The sequence below is a fragment of the Heptranchias perlo genome, chromosome 21 (assembly GCF_035084215.1).
Source record: "Heptranchias perlo isolate sHepPer1 chromosome 21, sHepPer1.hap1, whole genome shotgun sequence".
In the NCBI taxonomy this organism is placed as follows: domain Eukaryota; kingdom Metazoa; phylum Chordata; class Chondrichthyes; order Hexanchiformes; family Hexanchidae; genus Heptranchias; species Heptranchias perlo.
This window is the reverse complement of record NC_090345.1, coordinates 35,537,903-35,557,891: the sequence shown is the minus strand read 5'-3', so window position 1 is coordinate 35,557,891 and position 19,989 is coordinate 35,537,903. Positions and strand designations below refer to the sequence as shown.

Below are 19,989 nucleotides of genomic sequence, written 5' to 3'. Positions count from 1 at the left end.
GAGGAGAGGGAGGTGGAGAAATGGAGATGTTTAAGAAGGGAATTCCAGAGCTTAGGGCCTAGACGGTTGAAGGCACAACCACCAATGATGGGGTAAAGGGAGTGGGGGATGCACAAGAGTCCAAAGTTGGAGGAATGCAGAGTTCTTAGAGGCTTGTAGGGCTGGAGAAAATTACAGAGGTAGGGAGGGACAAGGTTGTGGAAGGTCAGTGTTGTTCAGTGACGGCATGATGTCAGTATATTGTACAAGCACTATATACCGGGGTCCATTTTGCAGCCAGTTCATATGGAGGCCAGACTCCTTGTTGGAATGTAAATTCCCCATTTGTGGCACTTGATGGCACTACATGAATTCACACATTATTACTTATGCCTGATTGGAAAATCTATGCTTCACTGTCTAGCTATGATATGAAGAGCAGTTATTTGGGCAAGGTAATGGGACCTGTAGTCCAGCACAAGTTACCACCTTTTGGGAAGGAGGGGTAAGAGGAGAAAATGGGGACAGAGAAAAGCAGGCACTGGGAGTCATTTTGCTGCTATGGTACAAAGCAAAAATCATCTCTTAAAGGTGCATTGGTGGGCTGAGAATCTCAATGCAATACCAGCAACAAAGATGCAGTAACAGACATCATAAATATATACTCCAGTGAAGCATTTCTGCCCTACCTGTAATGAAATACAACAAAGGCCCAGTTATATCATTTTGTGACGTGGACCCTATTGAATTATGCAACTAAAAAAAGTTTACCAATAAACTTAGAGGCACATTGAACTTGATAAAGCTTTTGTTCCAGAATAAGTTTACTTGCAAAAACTAAAGTCAGCGTGCAGATAACATCGTTTTAACAAATATATTCCACTCGTACAAAGTGCAACATTTCAGTACATGGCACTGACCCAGTTTCCAGCAAGTCTCACAAACATCTGCACAGCCAAGAACTGTCAACTTTGGTGCCAGTTATTTGTGGAATATAGAGGATTGTGCAAGGGAAAGAGGATTATACAAGAAAAATTGTTGTGAAAGCGAATATTAAACAGTCGGAGAGCATCTGCGTTCTGTCAAGAAGCAGGCACCACCTCATTATTTGTCGATGGCTGCCAGATGTGAGTAGCATAAGTTGTGCTGCTTCAACCCAACTGGAGAAACATAGCTCCACTCAGCAATCCCGCATCACTTGAGAATATTTCACGGAGTTAAATGAATGTGAAAAATCAGCAGTGTGTGTTTGTGAAGGGTGCAGTGGGACTGAGTTGACGATCAATCATGCAGTTATGTAACTCTTGAGAATAGGGTCTGTGTCAATGATTTACATTCCAAAGCTTTTCCCTGTTTGGGTGGGGGAGGGAAGGATAGATTACGAAAGAAAGACGACACAGGCTGGGGGTGGGGGTGATCGATGTATATATAGGTGTAGGGAGCCAACTAACTGTACGGAAGAGTTGCTCACAGCGTTTTATTCACAACTGGATTAAAGGTAAATCCCCATTTTGATTGATATCGAAATACGAGTGAATCGAGATTTGTACCACACACTCTAGACGGATTAAGTACATGAGTTTCGGTATGTAAGAGGCCAGTGTTAGCAGTTGCAACTAGACTGCCTGAAAAGTCTAGGAGGGTTTGTCCCATTACATTTAATATTGTGTGACTGTGTGGATGTTTGTTTTACTATAGAGATTCTGAAGGATGGTGGTACAGTGCAAGATCTTGGGGCTTCTGGTTGCCCTGCTTTCCATTTCCAGTTGCTTCGCAAAGTCCGACTGCGTCGTGAACAATTTCCAAGTGAAAGGAAGTTTCAACAAGACCCAGGTAAGTTGGGTGTCTCGGTGACTCAGGTGTTAGCAGGAGAGGAGTCTCGCCTAACTGTCTGCCCTTTCTCTTTACAGTATGCGGGAAAATGGTACGCTTTCGCCAAGAAGGATCCGGTGGGCATTTTTCTGGAGAGTAACATTCACGCCGAGTTCAAGATTGAAAACGAGACGATGATTGCCAAAGCGACAGGACTGGTGACCCTGCTACCGTAAGCACTTGTCCCCAGCCCAGCTTTTACTGTACTGCGCGCCACACACCCCTCCCTGTCTCCCCCCCTCTCTCTCTCTCCCTCCTCTGTTCTAACCACCATCTGCACGTTGTCTTTCTTTTATTATTGCAGTGGGTGGATTGTGTGCGCCGAAATGATGGGAACTTTCAACGATACCGAGGACCCCGCCAAGTTCAAACTGAAATACTGGGGAGCGGCCGAGCACCTCCAGAAAGGCGGTGAGTAACCAGTGTGCAGAGGGGATGAAGGTCACCAGCAGTTTTGTTTCAAAGTAAAAGTTAAAACCAGGCATCCCGCACTTCACCTGTGATACTGGACAGGTTATACCATAGACCAGGGGCCGCATTTAAAGTTTCAACCTATGTTCTCATTCATTTTTATATGTCTCAAGTTGTTGATGTTAAAAAGACCTCGCTGTTCTGGGTAACAGCACAAAGAACAGCCATTTTCAAACTTTTCACCCCCACAAATTCAAACAGGACAAACCAATGAGTAAGAAATAAGGGCAAAAAGAACAGAGTTGCTTGGGCTTGGTGGGTCAGATTGGCAGGGCTTGGTGGGTCAGATTGGCAGAGCTTGGTGGGCAGAGCTTGGTGGGTCAGATTGGCAGAGCTTGGTGGGTCAGATTGGCAGGACTTGGGTCAGATTGGCAGAGTTTGGTGGGTCAGATTGGCAGGGCTTGGTGGGTCAGATTGGCAGGACTTGGGTCAGATTGGCAGAGTTTGGTGGGTCAGATTGGCAGGACTTGGGTCAGATTGGCAGAGTTTGGTGGGTCAGATTGGCAGGGCTTGGTGGGTCAGATTGGCAGGACTTGGGTCAGATTGGCAGGGCTTGGTGGGTCAGATTGGCAGGACTTGGGTCAGATTGGCAGAGTTTGGTGGGTCAGATTGGCAGGGCTTGGGTCAGATTGGCAGAGGTTGGTGGGTCAGATTGGCAGGGCTTGGGTCAGATTGGCAGAGGTTGGTGGGTCAGATTGGCAGGGCTTGGTGGGTCAGATTCACAGGGCTGAGGGGGGGGGGTGGTGATTGGCAGGGCTTGGTGGGTTAGATTCACAGGGCTGGGGGAGGGGGTGATTGGCAGGGCTTGGTGGGTTAGATTGGCAGGGCTTGGGAGCTGCAGCCTGGACTCTCCAGACTTAGAGGGTTATATGTACAGATTATAAGTCACTTTATCCATAAAAATGTCTAGCCCACATTCATCACATCTCAGTGTCACACTTTGTTACATATGCAAAGTATGTGTCAAACTTGCACCTGATTAGCTCAAATGCTATATTCAGAACACAGCAACATATCACAACTGAACAGGTAGGAAACCTATCAATAAACAAATAGCAAGCTACCCATTCACAATGTTCATAAATTACCAACTGAAAATAAGCATTTAGCAAGGAGAAGAAGTAATGAAATGTCTCCAAATACTTTTTGAAAATCCTTTCAGCATGCCATTTTGTCTTCTTCCTAAATTGATGATTCAGTATTGGAAATAAAGTTTCTTACATAATAAAGCATTAAAAATTACCAGATTCACAAGAAATTGATTAACTTACCTATACAACAACCTTATCCATGTTTGAAATGTCTCCAACAGTGTTTTCCATCAGAGATCAGATTAGGATCTGGAATGCACTGCCCGAGGGGGTGGTGGAGGCAGATTCAATCATGGCCTTCAAAAGGGAACTGGATAAGTACTTGAAAGGAAAAAAATTGCAGGGCTACGGGGAAAGGGCAGGATAGTGGAGCTAGCTGGATTGCTCTTTCATAGAGCCGGCGCGGACTCGATGGGCCGAATGGCCTCCTTCCGTGCTGTAACCTTTCTATGATTCTATGATTCTATTTATCTTTCTCTGAGAAGCACGAGAGACTTAAGGTCAAGGCTCCCCAAAGCTGCCATTGTTATGGCTGAACGAAGATGCTGCATTAGGGAGCATACTGTAGCTTCCAAATACCACTGTCACTTTGTTTAAACCCTGTGGACAAATCTCCCAGAATGTACTAGTATCCCAATAAGCAGTCAACCTCTGCACTAAAACTCCCAGAATGTAATTTAAGATTTGCTCCATTCTGAGTCTAATGAACACCATCACATTCTGGAGCTTTGCAGCTATAGAATGCACCAGGGTTTTTAAAAATTATAATTGACAGCAAAACTGGCCAGTCATAGAACCTGCCAAAACTTGTTGTTTGGATGCTCTGTCCCTCCACTTTGTCCATCAATGGAAAATGACTGACAAACAAAGCCAACAAGCCATCACTAAGACTGTAAAGGTAACAATAATTGTTTTTTTTCTATAAAAATATCAAAACACTGCAATGTAAAGCACAAACTTTTAAACTTAATCTGAGGTAACTTTGACATGAAAAACAATGTAATTTATATTTAAAGCAGCCCAGAGGTTTAGTTATGTTCGCGAGGCAGGTCCCTCCCACGCTCCCAATCACTCTTTGGAATTTTACTCCAGTTTGGTTTTTACTCCCAATGTGCAGACCCAGGGTTAGGTGTCTTGCCCCCTGCATTCTCTCTAACCTGATCGTTCACATTCCCACATTCTCTACACCATTCACCAGGGGGTGGGGTGGAATTATGCAACAATGTGGTGCACAAGAGCTGCCCATCTTCCCCCCGAACCACCTGTTCCATCCTGAGCTGCCCCTCACTCCCATGTTTCATGCACATTTATTTAATTAGTAACCATGGTATGAGGAGATTGGATTTGTTTATTTATGGGTGAAGAAACTAGCACTTATTTAATATCTAGCAACTACACTATCAAAAACACTAATCTAACCGTTTCTGTGCATATCTCTGACAAACTTTTATCCAACTCCATTCAGCGACACCCACACTCCCCCCCTCCCCTGTCAACTACAGCATAACCTCCTAACCATGAGAGAACCACTCGTGTTATTCCATGTTAAACACTTCTGTCATCATAAATCAGTATATCCTCTCACTCACCAGGGTGAATTTTCAACTTGCCTGGGCAGGAACCTAGCGGAGCGGATTGCCCACCTGATGTAGAATCTGCCCGATTTTCATGGCAATGTTGAAAATGACCTGCACAGTGACCAGTATCACAGGAGATCCATTAATAGCATGTAAAGATTGTAAAGGCCATTGCTAATGAGAAATTGGACAATTATTAACTATTTTCTGTGTGCCTCCCCCTAATGCTGTGTATGGGAATAATTTGAATTGCCATGATGTTGCAATGTTTGAATCCCACCAATCATGTTCACTGCTACATATTGCATTGCACATGGTTGTTAATGGGCGTATAACTGGTTTCATTCTCAGAAAGTATTTGAACTTAAAACTAAAGGAATGATTTTTCCACTAATGACACTTGTGCGCCCAAGGATCCTCTGTGTTTCTCCCTGGTCATTTTACTATTCCTTTTTATTCCTATTTTATTGCAGTATATTTGCCTGCATATATGGTCCACTCTCAATGGCTTATGTTAAGAATATTTATGTTTGCTAAAGAAACAAAGTCTCTTTTACTCTGTTGTGCAATGCATTTAGGAATGGCATTACACTTCTCCTTTATTAAAACCACTTACAAGCATGTATTAATTACAATGCCCAGGTCACCATACCCAACCTATAAGGCCACCTCCAAAATAGAAGATGCTGTCCCAGTGGTATGATGATGTTCTGGTTGCTAGGGTAAGCCACTTTAGCCTGGCAGAATAATTTCCACTGTAGGGTTTATTTACGATGCTTTTATTTAATGCAAGACAAACTCCTTTGTTCAGTTATTAGTTTAACTGCTAAAGGAATCCCTATTTACGTTACCGTACAATAAAACCTTCTCATCTAATAAACTAAGGCCTTGGAGTTCCACGTTTGTGAAATAGAATCAAACAGATGGTGTGAAACCAATGTTGTAAGTGTAACAACCTGTCCTGTCGTGTTGATAATACTATGGACATTGGTCTTTGAAATTTCCCCTCTTGTTCATTCTAAGCTCCAAATATACCATACTCTTCTCACTCCCTGTATTGGGGTGAAATAATGTCTTACCATACTGTCTGCTGCTCTAACTCATTCTCTATGGGAACCTCAAGACTGTAGAACTTCTTAATTCCCTCAGCCTTCCCTTCCTCCTGTTACCTACACACTTTCAAAACTCGAGCTAATCACTACTTCTTGATTTATCTTGTCTCAGTCTTACTCTCTTCACCTTGGGGTGTCCTGCACTATAAGCCTTGGTCCTTCATCTAGGTTTTTCATAATATTTTTTTAAAAATCAGGGACTAAGTTGCATTGCTATTCGTTAGGATAAAAAATACATGGCAACATGTTTTTTTTCTTCCAGATGACGATCACTGGATTATTGACACAGATTATGATACCTATGCCATCACATATACATGCCGAAAGCTGAATGATAATGGAACTTGTGCAGATAGCTATTCATTTGTGTTCTCGCGGGATCCTAAAGGACTGACCCTTGAAACACAACGCATAGTCCGTAAATGGCAAGAGCATCTTTGCCTGGCATTCAAATACAGACGTGTCCTTCAAGCAGGTAAATGCATCATAGATGATCAGAAATCAAACATTATTATTCTTTTATGGACAAGGTTGATGGAATTGTAATCCTATAAAAATGATTTATATATCTATAGATATATATATAGATATATAATGTGTGTTTTAAAAATGCTATGTAAACATTCCTGTGGGGATTCACCTGTTAAAATATCCACAGGGGGTTGTAATGCTTCCCTCTGATGCTAGGAGGTACTCTTACAGGATTTCCAATGTTACCCTGCTCAATGACCTGTACTGGCTCCCTGTAATACCATACATTATTTTGAAATCATTCTAGTCTTCAGCATGCAGTTGCAGGTCTTCCACCAGTGATGGCGCTGTAGATCCTCTGTCTCAGCTCCGAGCTCCACCACCCAAAGGTGTCGATTTTTGCCTTCATGACGTGGGCTGTGATCTGGTGGGGCGGATTCACACCCTTTACACAACCTACCTAATTTTCATTAAACAATGGAATAAAAATCAAACGAGTTCTATATAGGGTTGAGCATTCTGCCTCACCAGAATACTGCCCATGCAGTGAAGACAAAAAATCTACCCTGTATCATAGTAGGTAGAGCATAACAGGAGGCCATTCAGCCTATCGTGCCTGTGCCGGCTTTTTGAAAGAGCTATCCAATTAGTCCCATTCCCCTGCTCTTTCCCCATAGGCCGGCAATTTTTTTCCCTTTTGAAAGATACTATTGAATCTGCTTCCACCACCCTTTCAGGCGGTGCATTCCAGATCATTACGACTCGCTGCGTAAAAAAATGTTTCCTCATGTCGCCTCCGGCTCTTCTGCCGACCACCATAAATCTGTGTCCTCTGGATACCGATCCTTCAGCCATTGGAAACAGTTTCTCCTTATTTACTCTATCAAAATCGTTCATGATTTTGAACACCTCTATCAAATCTCCTCTTAACCTTTTCTGTTCTAAGGAGAACAACCCCAACTTCTCCAGTCTCTCCACTTAACTGAAGTCCCTTATCCCTGGTACCATTCTAGTAAATCTCTTCTGCACCCTCTCTAAGGCCTTGACATCCTTCCTAAAGTGTGGTACCCAGAATTGAACACAATACTCCAGCCAAGGCCAAATAAGTGTTTTATAAAGGTTTAACATAATTTCCTTGCTTTCGTACTCTATGCCTCTATTAATAAAGTCCAGAATCCCATATGCTTTTTTAACAGCCTTCTGAACTTTTCCCGCCACCTTCAAAGATTTGTGTACGTGCACCCCCAGATCTCTCTGTTCCTGCACCCCCTTTAAAATTGTACCATTTAGTTTATATTGCCTCTCCTCATTCTTCTTACCAAAATGTATCACTTCACACTTCTCTACATTAAATTTCATCTGCCATGTGTCCACCCATTTCTCCAATCTGCCTATGACCCCCTGGAGTCTGTTAGTGTGGAGTCACTGTAGGCTTCCATTTATCGATATTCAATCTTTCTTTCTACAGAGATATGTAAGTTTTATCATTTTGAATTTAAATTTTTCAATATTCTTTCTTTTGGCACTTTATGGGGGACCCAATTCCCTGCACCCGAGAAAATGACTCCCGCAGCCAGAAACACGGATGTCTCTAATTGCCCACTTAACCTCATCAGAGGAAAATGACACTCATCACTGCCACCATTCCTTCCCCTTCCCCATCTCCTCCCCCTCAGCCAGTCGGTTCATTTGCAATAGCTCCCACAGTAGCCCCTGGCCTGTTTCCTCTGGATCTACTGCATCTTTCTTCTGGCTGTGCCATTCATTCCCTCTCTCCCCAACCTCTAATCATGCTCCACCTCTCCCCTGCTCACCCCAGCATCCAATACTGCTCTACTTCTCCCCAGCCCTCCAACCTCCAATTATGTTCCACAACTCCCACCCCCTGCTCCCCTTGGCCTCTAACACTGCTCTACCACTCCCCTGGCCCTCTGGCCTCCAGCCATGCTCCACTTGCCCCCTGCACACCACCAGCCTTTAACACCTTGGCCCTCCTGCCACTAGCCATACTTCAGCTCCCCACAGTCCTCCAGCCTCCAGCTATGGTGTATACTCTAGGGCCCCCTCAAATTCTCTCAAACTCTCGGGCTTTCCTCTCAGTACTACAAAACTCCTGGAACCTCGCCCTCCCCAACACTTCCAGATCCTGTGCTTCTCTCCCCAAGGCTTTCATACTATGGGACACTCCCCCGTGCTTCCTGACCCATGTCTTCCCCATTGCTGCCAGGTCCCATGAATATCACATTCTTCTAGATGCAGAGTCCAGATCCTGAAACCCCCTCCCCAGTGCTTCCAGACTCAGGAACTCTCCTTCTAGTATTCCCAGACACAAGGATTCCTCCTTCTCCATCCCCACCCCTGCACAGTTAGACAGTTAGACACCAAGACTTGCTACTGGTGCAGCAAACCCCAAAATAAATCTACCGATAAAAACCAAAGCTGAACTAATCAAGCAACTCAAACCGTCTTTTCAGTAACCTTTCATTTACCATTTTCATGAACTCAAATATCCAAGGCTCAAAATAACATCATAAGAAACATGAAAAATTACTTTTTTCACAATAACGTGATTAAATTTACCCATAAAATAGTTTTTTTGTGTCTTTGAACGCCTTTATTAGTGTTTTTACTCAGGGGCCTCAGGCTCCCTCAAGATCCTGAGCTTGGGGTGGGGGTTGATATTTTTCTCAGGGCTATCACTCTTATCAGCTGAAAGGAGTCACCAATCATTCCATGCCTGAAATTCCCAAGATGCCACAGTCTAAGTGCATACTGTGTGGAATATTTGTCAGCATGCATTAGTGTTATTCTCTCAGTGCAACTGGAACTGTATCCTTTCTTATGCTGTAAAAAGATGTGTGTTTCTTGTTTTCCCAAATGATTTGAAACCAACTTGAAGGAAGAATTTTAATAGCTGAGAGAAGGTAGACCTTGGCAGAGGGGGGAGAAGGAAGAGACATATTGGACAGACTTCCAAGAGCGCATGAACAATTTTATGGGTGTGTTTAGTGATTTTTGTTGTGAATTATGTATTTTTTAAGTTTTGTTTTATTGCAAATCTTATTTAATACAACATTGCTCAGGCTAATAGCTAAACAAAATGGTAGTCTAAACTATTTTCCAAAAATATTTTAACTGATGAATTGGTTATTGAACTTTTGAATTGGTTATACTTTATTTATTAACAACTATTCCCTAACTGCCAACTTATGATTGTTAGTTTGCACTCCAACTAGCTATTTGTTGATTGGTATGTTCTGCACCTGTTTAATTGTGATTTATTGATATTTTATGAAAACGACATTTAAATAGAGCAGGTACAAATATGATGCTTTGAAGTGTGGCATGAGATATTTTGAAGTGTGACAAATGCATGCTAGAATGTGGCAGATTCCCTGTAAAATGGGGAGTATGATTGTGATATTTAGCTGCAAACCTTACCTGTGCCTTTAAGGCCATTGTTTTAAGTATTCCCTCTGACAAATTGGTCTACATGGGCAATTCCAGCAGATTGAAAACTTGAGGTCAATCAGAGCACAATTGTGACTACTTGTAAATTTCAGACTCCAAGTTATTAACTGTTTTCTTTCTCTTTTTTTCTGAGATTGTTTTGCATCTTTAATAAACTGCGATACCTGGAGTGTGATGGCTGGGCTGATGTGCCATTTTAAAATAATATAGATGTAGATATTATCTATAATATATTAAAAATCTTATGAATGCATGCACTTCCTATCTATAAAACCATATCTCTTGTCAATTTTTCCTATTCTAAATTCCTATGTCCACATTTATAGTGGAAACTGCCAATAGAAACTTGTAATGCTTTAATTACATCCAGTGGTGGTGCTGTAACTCAGCCTGTACTGTACAGAAACTCCTCTGCTCCAACCACCTCTACTTTTCTGCTTCCCAAATTGCTGTAAGTTTTGCTATTTAATTATAAATAATGATATAAAATCAAAATATTGCATAAAAATAAGTACAAAATAAATTACTTTAAAATGGGGACTGAATTATATCTGTGTGTCCTGGTCCAATTATCCCTAACCCTCTACCCCCACTTTACCTGAAGACTATACTTGCTCTTGACTCCCCTTCCACAGAGATCAACTAGTAATATATTAAAACTAGTACATCAGTGCACACAGGCATCACACTCTTGGTGTCATGCTCCAAACATTACACTTTGTTATGGATGCAAAACAATCTTAAAATGCTATCTGCTTGTCAACTGCAAAATGAAATGACCGCACTCCAACCTCCATAGTTCCCTGACCAAACAACAATTAGTGAATAAGTAAAAAGTTTGCCATTGAGGCAGATTTGTGAGAATACTATTTCAGTAGCAGGGCTCCATATGTTTTTGTTTTATTTGTTATGCGCTGCAAGGTGATGTTTTAATTGATTGCACGTCTGTCGGAGTGAGAGGGAAATGTCTGCCCGTCACACTGTTAAATGCTTTTTGATTTATCTGTTGATTCTTTGACTCTTCTTTACTTTCAGTGTTTGTATCTTTGATTGAAAGGAATATTTGCTCTTAACTATAGCAATACATTAAAGTCCATCCTAGACGTTGTTGACTTTATGGTTACAGTCTCTGATTAATGTACGTTTTGCTTCATGTGCAGGTGCGTGCCCTTAGATCCACTGGATTAACATCATTTTGGCAAAGATTGTGTGGCTGTGAATGTCGGTCTGCAGCACTGCACCAGGACCAGCTTCAGTCACCTTGTGAATATATTTTTCTAAAACTCACATTTTAAATACAAGTGGATTTCCAGTCATGCATTACTTTCGTGGTATTATTGCTCTTCAAATAAAGTTACGACAAACATTCGTGTATAAATGTTTCCACAATTTTAATTGTTAGAGTCCACATGTCATTTTGTAAGTCAAGCTGACTATAGAAGGGAGAAACAAAGTTTAGTAAAAGAACTCTATCATTTCTACATAGTCAAATATCGTTCATTGTATCATACGACTACTAGAAGGTGAACAACATGGACCGTGGTCTTTTCTCGTCTAGTAATTCCTATATATATTGTGTAGGAAATTGTCGGATCAACCGTTAATTATTTTGTATTAATCCTGCAGTAATGGTGTCACAAAGAACAGGCTCCTTCCATACTGTCATACAGATTTACCAAGAGTGATGAAAATGTTCACTTAAAATACCAAAAACAGTACTCATAACAATATGTGGCATTGGAGTTCACATGACTTTTATAACCCATTTGGTTTTCCCAGCTGAATACATAATCGGAGCCCCTTGATCAAGTTCCAATCATGCAGTTCACTCCAGAAAGTTCCTTTATCTATTTTCCTCGCTGGTAATTTAGCCAGAAATAACAGAAGGCGCTGGCTGTGACGCTTGAGTTCTGACTTTCTTTAGTGCATGTTCTGTGGCCGTTCTGCCGTGGTTTTTAAAGTGGGATGAATGGAAGAAACAAAGCACGTGTCGCCATTCGCCCTTGAATTGAGTGGCACCATATAAAATAGGATTCACAGCCGAGTTGGCAAATGTAAATGTACAGACCCAGAAAAACCAAGTGGAGGAAAGAAACAAGTCCCTTTTAAAGTTCTGTGCTAGAATCAAAAAGATGATTAGAAAAATAGGTGTCCACATGATAAAGAAGGAGATCATGAGTACCAGGAGCGTCCGGAAGAGCCAGTAATCCTGTTTGGAAACTCGGATCTGCTGTTGGTGAACTAAACTCGGCCTGCTGGCTTGCAGTCTCCTCCTGGTGGCTTTGGTAATCTGTGTGTGCAAGAGATCATATAATTACACCGTCAAAGGGTTAAAGTGAAATCTTACATCCAAAGTGTGGTAACGACCACTATCCATGTGCTTCTCTACTTCGCATGGTGTTATTGTCACCAATACTGCTATTACACTTACACTGATATCACAGCACCAGTGCTTGCAAATAATTGACATTGAACAATGCCACCTTACTCACCTTCACCGGTTACATTCAGTGTCCTTTGAAGCACAGTGAGTATTCTGAGAATCAAGGGAACCAAAGTGTAGAATGTGTAATGCTAACTTCATCAGGCCACATTGTACTTAGCAATGAGAATCTACTGGCCTGAAATAAATTGACTGAAATTCATTTTGGCTGTTGTCGACTTTTGCTAGAGTTGATACAGTGTAAATACACAGGCAGGGCATCACTTTGTGAAGGTTTTTTTTCTGCCAATTTTCTCCCTTTCCTTTTACCTCTCCTGATTCCTTACTCAACAGCAAGTGTACCACAGCCAAGCCTAATCCTGCCTTCACCCAGCGTATACACAAGCACATTTCTAGCAATGGCAAACATTGATAAAAAGGCTACTGACTTTCAACATTTTTTTACCACAGTAATTGCACTGTTTGAACTGGAAGCAGGGGAGGAGCAGAAAAATTATTATTTCCTTGGACCTGCTGACAGTCTAAGGTTTATTGCAATGACTTTCAATGGTACCAAACCCCTAGCACACAACAAGATTCTAAAATGTAGTATATCTATGTTCCTTGACTTCCGTGCTCATAAAGAAACAAACACAAGAATCAATAGTCATTAAAATAAACAAGTATTTTGATAGAAATCTTATTCCTAACATTTCTAAACACATTTAAAGATCACAGTTATTAGGTCAGTTGAATAAGTAGCAGGTACCTTTAATATCTTTGTGTAACTGATCACAATGATTAATCCTGGAATGGAGAAATTCAACAGGCCGTAGGATATATCCCAGGTGATCTCTTGCACGGTATTTGGCCACACCAGTGTGCAGATTTGATATTCCTGGTTAAATGTGAAAAATGATACATTACTTGCAAAACAGATTTATTCCACTAATTGAATGCTGAACCTTAACATAGACAATGGAGAAATATATTAAAATATGAAGACTACTTTTGGTACTGTGTGCATGTATAGAAGGCAAACTTACCTCTGCCTGTATAAGAATGATGGTACTTGGTGCTAAGAAATGAGAACAATACATTAAGTACTAGTAGATCACCTGTGGCATTGCCTGTGGGTAATCCGAGACCCGGAATGCAATTTCTGATGTTTACTACAGCCTAAACATGACAATGGTTTGTCATTGCTGTAATACAGTCATTTTACTGAAGCAGTATATCACACGACTGACGAAAAAGTACGATATATTGCCAATGCTGAGCTATACAGGCATCACCGACATGACACTTGTAGCTCTATTTACCTAATACTTTACAAAACTTACTTAAAATGCAAGTCACTATTTTTGTTCTTCCCTCCCAAATCTTCTTATTTTGTTACTTACATTATAAAATATATTTTTCTCCAACAGCGGATTTGCAGTATTTGCTTAGAAAGTAAATACTTTTGTTTAATTGTTTATTATTTCCTCCTCACTCCCCATAAACCTTTCTCTCAATTATTTACATGATTATAAGATATTGTTTCTCCCCCTTCCCATGGTGGATTTGCAGATCATGATGAAACTCATTGGTGTAGCACTACACCTGGGAGGTTTTCCAATGACCAGTACTTTTACCAGGTTCACTAATAGTGCAGCCACAATGGCTGAGGTCAGCATCAAAGCACCAAATAAACATCCCCCTCTGTCCCTACTGCAAATATCAGTCCAACTCAGTGAGACGAAAAACCTCAACCAATGGGGACCAAATTCGCACCCCAATACGCCAACATTTTCATGCACAAGTTCGAGCAGGACTTCTTCACTGCACAAGACCTCCAACCAACACTATACACCAGATACATCGACGACATTTTCTTTCTATGGACCCACGGCAAGGAATCACTAAAGAGACTACACGATAACATCAACAAGTTCCATCCCACCATCAAGCTCACCATGGACTACTCCTCAGAATCAGTTTCTTTCTTGGACACACGAATCTCCATCAAAGACGGGCACCTCAGCACCTCACTCTACCGCAAGCCCACGGACAACCTCACGATGCTCCACTTTTCCAGCTTCCACCCTAACCACGTCAAAGAGGCCATCCCCTATGGACAGGCCCTGCGAATACACAGGGTCTGCTCAGACGAGGAGGAACGCGATGGACACCTACAGACGCTGAAAGACGCCCTAGTAAGAACGGGATATGACGCTCGACTCATCGATCGACAGTTCCGACGGGCCACAGCAAAAAATCGCATAGACCTCCTCAGGAGACCAACACGGGACGCAACCAACAGAGTACCCTTTGTCGTCCAGTACTTCCCCGGAGCGGAGAAACTACGCCATGTTCTCCGCAGCCTTCAACATGTCATCAATGAGGACAAACACCTCGCTATGGCCATCCCCACACCTCCACTACTCGCCTTTAAACAGCCACCCAACCTCAAACAGACCATCGTTCGCAGCAAACTACCTAGCTTTCAAGAGAACAGCGTCCACGACGCCACACAACCCTGCCACGGTAACCTCTGCAAGACATGCCAGATCATCGACACAGATACCACCATCACACGAGATGACACCACCCACCAGGTGCATGGTTCATACTCCTGTGACTCAGCCAACGTTGTCTACCTCATACGTTGCAGGAAAGGATGCCCCAGAGCATGGTACATTGGCGAGACCATGCAGACGCTGCGACAACGGATGAACGGACACCGCGCAACAATCGCCAAACAGGAGGGTTCCCTCCCAGTCGGGGAACACTTCAGCAGTCATGGACATTCATCCACCGACCTTCGGGTAAGCGTACTCCAAGGCGGCCTTCGAGACACACGACAACGCAAAATCGTCGAGCAGAAATTGATAGCCAAGTTCCGCACCCATGAGGACGGCCTCAACCGGGATCTTGGGTTCATGTCACGCTACACGTTACCCCACCAGCGAACAAATGTTATCTGTTTTTAATATAATGGGTCATTTGCTGGCTCTCTCTGCCTTCCGGATGTTTCTGCCTCTCTCTGTGTTTTTTTTTCTCTGTTTTTTTTCCCTGTTTGTTTTTTTGTTGAATGTGTATTCGGAGGTTCTGCAGGTAACACCTCTCTGTCTGAACACGGTGATTGCCTTGGCAACGGGCAGTTGCAGGGGCAGTCTGTAAACACCATGTATTATTGTTCAATATGTATAAATGCGTAGGCTTCAAGGAGATCTTGAAACATTTGCCTGAGGAAGGAGAAAATCTCCGAAAGCTTGTGAATTTAAAATAAAATTGCTGGACTATAACTTGGTGTTGTAAAATTGTTTACAATTGTCAACCCCAGTCCATCACCGGCATCTCCACATCATGTCAACCAATGTCAATCAACAATGACACTTAAAGGTCTTCAACAAAATTGTTTTGAGTAATTTGGTTGGTAGGTTTTGTTGTACTTGCCAGCTTGTGAATGGCAGCATTTGAAAATAAAATGAACAATTTAATTAATTGGTTGGTTTTGCAGTGTTGATATTGGTTGACTTTTCTTAACTGTCTAGCGAATGGAACTTATTTTTGATTTCTTCACATTCAGCCAATGAGATATTTGAGCCAATTAATATAGTTAACTTAATAGATAATGATTATTTGAGCTAATCATGAATTTTTATCCTTCAGACACTTTTGAGGTGTGACGCTTTGAAGTGTGACACCTTTGGAAAGTGCGTGATGCTACGGGCAGGTGCTAGATGCAAGACTTTTAATTATGTAGATATTTCATATAAAGTGCAAAGAAATATAAATTCATGAACAGCATTATGTATTGAAGGTGAAAAGTTGAATTGATGGCTGAGTCAGGCTGATGTTCGTAAACGCATGTTACTAATAACCCCTTAATGCTGCGGAACTGGTTTGACACTGGTACCTAGTTTACTGCAGTGCTAGCCGTCAGTAATCCATTATATACTGCCAGCCAACTGCACACCATTCTGTATTCTGAGAGATTGGAGATCTGTGCTTATTTAAACATAGGCCCAAAGCTTAACTCATCAACATCTGAATGCCAGTGACATTTTTAAAGGTATTGGATAATGTATTGTCCTGTTGGATCTTTACCAACATTAAACGTGTAAAAACAGCCCAGCTAAACACCTAGCATCTTGTTAAGCTTCATTTTTAAAGTATGAAAAGATGGCTTTACACACGTTGCAATTATACAGTCAAAATTCAAAGCAGCCTCAAATCAGTAACTTGAAAAAAGTTAGACTGCTGTTTCTCAATCATGTCACATCAATGCAGAAACTGCAGGGATTTGTTCCTTACACTTCTGTGAAGCACCTTGAGATGTTTTTCTACCTTAAAGGGGTTATATAAATGCTAGTTGTATATCTTACAAAGCAAATGCATTACCGTGATAGTATAGTCAACATAAGTCCGGACTTGGGGGGAGCAACCATTCCTCCAGTGTAAATTTTGGAAAGCATTGTTCCCCCAATAATCCTGGATTGATTCCTTCACATCATGGACATCAGCCCAAGTCCTTGTGCCTGGAATGGGTAGGTCAGGAGTCTCAGAAGCAATGTCCAGTGATGTTTGGAATCAAAATTAAAACCTTGCAACCCTGGAGTCAGCGCTGGACTGTCATTGCTGATTGGCATGGATTCCTTCGCTTTGCTTAGGGTTGCATTTGTTTTTATATTAGCTTTTTTTTCAAGGAAGGCAATGATGACTGCTGCAAACTGTTTCAAGAGGTGAGACGCTTAGTTAGGATCAGAGCCGCACAGCAAGGTCCCAACTTCAGCCAGTCTCTTTGCTTGAGCAGCCTTTCTGCCCAAACTACATATATGTCCCCTCCCCATGAATGATGAAAAAGCTGCTTCATGTGTCTGCGAAGAAGTGACCCAGGTGTTGAAGGACTATGACTGGTCCCTTGTCTCCATGAAGCTGCAAATGAATGAGTCTTCCAAGAACAAATAAAAAGACCCGTGTATATCTTCAGGGCCTGAGCTCAGGCAATGTAGAAACTGGTAGATCAGTACCATCATCTGCACATCCCAGCACAGAACAAACCCTCAGCAAGCTACAGAGGCAAGACACTAGACTTTACACATTTTCCTGTAATTAAATTATCAACAAGGTGCAATTTAGTAATTGGGATCTGATTTCTGTGTATGCATATATTTAAATATAAATACTTTAGTACTTTCAACACAGGAAAATATTTCAAAATAATCGGCATGATTTATTTTGTATGATTTATTTAATATATAATAAAATGTGGGATTTTGTGAACTTTTTAGAAGGAATTATATAATCCTTGATCAACATAAGGAAATCATGTATGATTAAAAAGACCTTTTGGAATATGCACATGCCAAAAATACTTGCATGGAAATGAATGCCTTTGAATTAATGAGGCATTTCATTCAAATATACCAAACAATTCACGGATTGAGTAGTTACAAAATAGATCACTTCACTGAGGTGGCAAAAGACAATGGCCGCTCCACTTTCCCCACTCCCGTCTGTACTTAGAACAGCTGGAATGGTTCTTTGCAAATGGCCCAGATGACTGGATGTGTGCAATGTACCTCAAGCATGTCCTCCATTCTCTTTTACAAATTGAGCCAATGATACCCAAGGAAATAAAAACAGAATGCTGGAAATACATTTCAGTTCTGTTAGCATATGAAGAGAAAACAGGCTAATGCTTTGGGTGGATACTTCATGTTAACTTGACTTTTCTCTTTTTAGACGTGGACAGGCCTCAGTGTATTTCTAGCATTCTCTGTGTTTGTTACAGATTTCCATCATATGGATTTTTCCTGATCTCCACTACAGTCAAGGCAGTTGCTTTTTCATTGTCATGGGGAAATTGACATAATGCGATCCTCAAAACAATGGTTAAAAAAAAACCTGGAATCCAATACAAAAAAAATTAGAATTTGACTTATTCAGTCACCATAAACCAGCTGTCCTGGTAACAACCAAAGGGTTGGATCTGAGCCACAGACGCGGGCAAGTACAACAACAACTTGCATTTATGCAGCGCCGTTAATGTAGTAAAACGTCCCAAGGCGCTTCACAGGAGCGTTATCAGACAAAATTTGACACCGAGCCACATAAGGAGATATCGGGACAGGTGATCAAAAGCTTGGTCAAAGAGATAGGTTTTAATGGGTATTTTAAAGGAGGAAAGAAAGATAGAGCGGCAGAAAGGTTTAGGAAGGGAATTCCAGAACTTAGGATCTGAAGGCATGGCCACCAATGGTGGGACAAAGTTAAAGGGGCATTTCTGCTCCAAAATGCATCAGTTCCTGCCACTGACAAGTAAAAATAATAAAATAAATCCTTTCAGTTGTTTGGGATTTGGGAATTCAATATTTATATACTGCCTTTAATGTAGAAAAACATCTCAAAGCGCTTTGCAGAGGCATAATCAAAATTTGGGGTTTACTTCAGGAAATTAAGCAGAGTTTCTAGTAATCAGACAGTGGACAGCTGAGGATTGATCCACTTAAATCCCAGGTACAGCCTTCATGTAACAAAATGTTTCTGTGTTGATGTAAAAGCTTTCTGAAAACCAGACTGAAAAAAATGCCACAAATCCAAATGCTCCACTGTTAACTTTTGATTACATTTCAAGATTGCTTTGTGTTTGACAGAATCAAGAGATCGATCTTACCTGGTCTTTAAAATGAATGGTCATCACCTGAAAATTTATGTACAGTGGCAGAGACGTGAGGGCTGAAAACAACCAAATGGTCAGCACAACTGCAGTCACCGACTTGAAATGCAGTGGAGCTTTTAAGCGCAGATTGAGAATGGAGATGGACCTCTCGATACTAATAGCAGCTAAAGTGATGATGGTCACACCACCACTAATGGCCATGACATAGAAAAGATTGTGACACACATAGGCTCCAAGGGTCCACGATTCAATCCAACGGATGGTGATGATGACTGGAATGACCGCCACGAACACAGTGTCTGCCAGGAAGAGGTTCAGCACGAAACAATGATAATTGGCGAGTCTCTTGCCCTTTATAATTAGCACAATCATGCAGGCATTGGCCAACAAGGAGGTCAGAAAAACCAACGCAAGTACGACCGTCTCAATGGTGACTGCGAGGATTTGGTCGGAGGACCTGAATTCAGAAAAAAATGTGAAAAAGGATCTGTTCACCTCGTAGCTTCTGGGTGGGTTAAATGAATTAAATTCCATCTTCAGACTGCTAAAGTGTATAATATACAACGTTGTACCTGCAAACAGTTACAGAAGCGAAACCAGCAAATATTGCCTCAAAATTGGCAATGTTTTTCGGATCTGTCCTGAGTTAAGTTTTAACCTTCATCCAAATACAGGCATTTTCAACTGATGTCTACGAGCACATAGAAAGTTTACCAAAGGCTGGCTGTTACGCAGCTCATAAAATGTTATCAACACGCTCTCCCATTATGTTTTTTTAATGGATAATATTTAATATGTCACTTCTTAGGATACCACTTTTATATTGGTGCCCAATGACGAACTGAAACCTGAA

The 19,989-nt window shown here is 41.5% G+C and overlaps 2 protein-coding genes across 2 annotated transcripts; one reads left to right on the top strand and one right to left on the bottom strand.

Moving 5' to 3' along the window:
- Positions 1-1,371: 1,371 nt before the first annotated feature.
- rbp4 (retinol binding protein 4, plasma) lies at positions 1,372-11,422 on the top strand. Its single transcript, XM_068002463.1, has 6 exons — positions 1,372-1,477; positions 1,678-1,812; positions 1,890-2,023; positions 2,156-2,262; positions 6,365-6,577; positions 11,205-11,422. The coding sequence occupies exons 2-6, from the start codon at positions 1,690-1,692 to the stop codon at positions 11,216-11,218; spliced, it is 591 nt and encodes a 196-aa protein (XP_067858564.1). The 5' UTR covers positions 1,372-1,477; positions 1,678-1,689; the 3' UTR covers positions 11,219-11,422.
- A 427-nt stretch (positions 11,423-11,849) lies between these two features.
- LOC137340128 (free fatty acid receptor 4-like) lies at positions 11,850-19,670 on the bottom strand. The gene is made up of 3 exons (XM_068002462.1): positions 19,131-19,670; positions 13,236-13,364; positions 11,850-12,334 (listed from the first exon to the last, which is right to left on the bottom strand). The coding sequence occupies exons 1-3, from the start codon at positions 19,668-19,670 to the stop codon at positions 11,912-11,914; spliced, it is 1,092 nt and encodes a 363-aa protein (XP_067858563.1). The 3' UTR covers positions 11,850-11,911.
- Between the last annotated feature and the right edge of the window lie 319 nt (positions 19,671-19,989).

What these genes read in the sequence shown, in the direction of transcription:
- LOC137340128 (XM_068002462.1), bottom strand. Translation starts at nt 19,670, where the DNA reads ATGGAATTTAATTCATTTAACCCACCCAGAAGCTACGAGGTGAACAGA. An exon ending in CCATTCATTTTAAAGACCAG is followed by an intron (nt 13,365 to 19,130) that starts GTAAGATCGATC and finishes ACATTTAACCAG; the next exon opens with GAATATCAAATCTGCACACT. An exon ending in GTTACACAAAGATATTAAAG is followed by an intron (nt 12,335 to 13,235) that starts GTACCTGCTACT and finishes TTGCACACACAG; the next exon opens with ATTACCAAAGCCACCAGGAG.
- rbp4 (XM_068002463.1), top strand. Translation starts at nt 1,690, where the DNA reads ATGGTGGTACAGTGCAAGATCTTGGGGCTTCTGGTTGCCCTGCTTTCC. An exon ending in GAAGTTTCAACAAGACCCAG is followed by an intron (nt 1,813 to 1,889) that starts GTAAGTTGGGTG and finishes TTCTCTTTACAG; the next exon opens with TATGCGGGAAAATGGTACGC. An exon ending in GGACTGGTGACCCTGCTACC is followed by an intron (nt 2,024 to 2,155) that starts GTAAGCACTTGT and finishes TTATTATTGCAG; the next exon opens with TGGGTGGATTGTGTGCGCCG.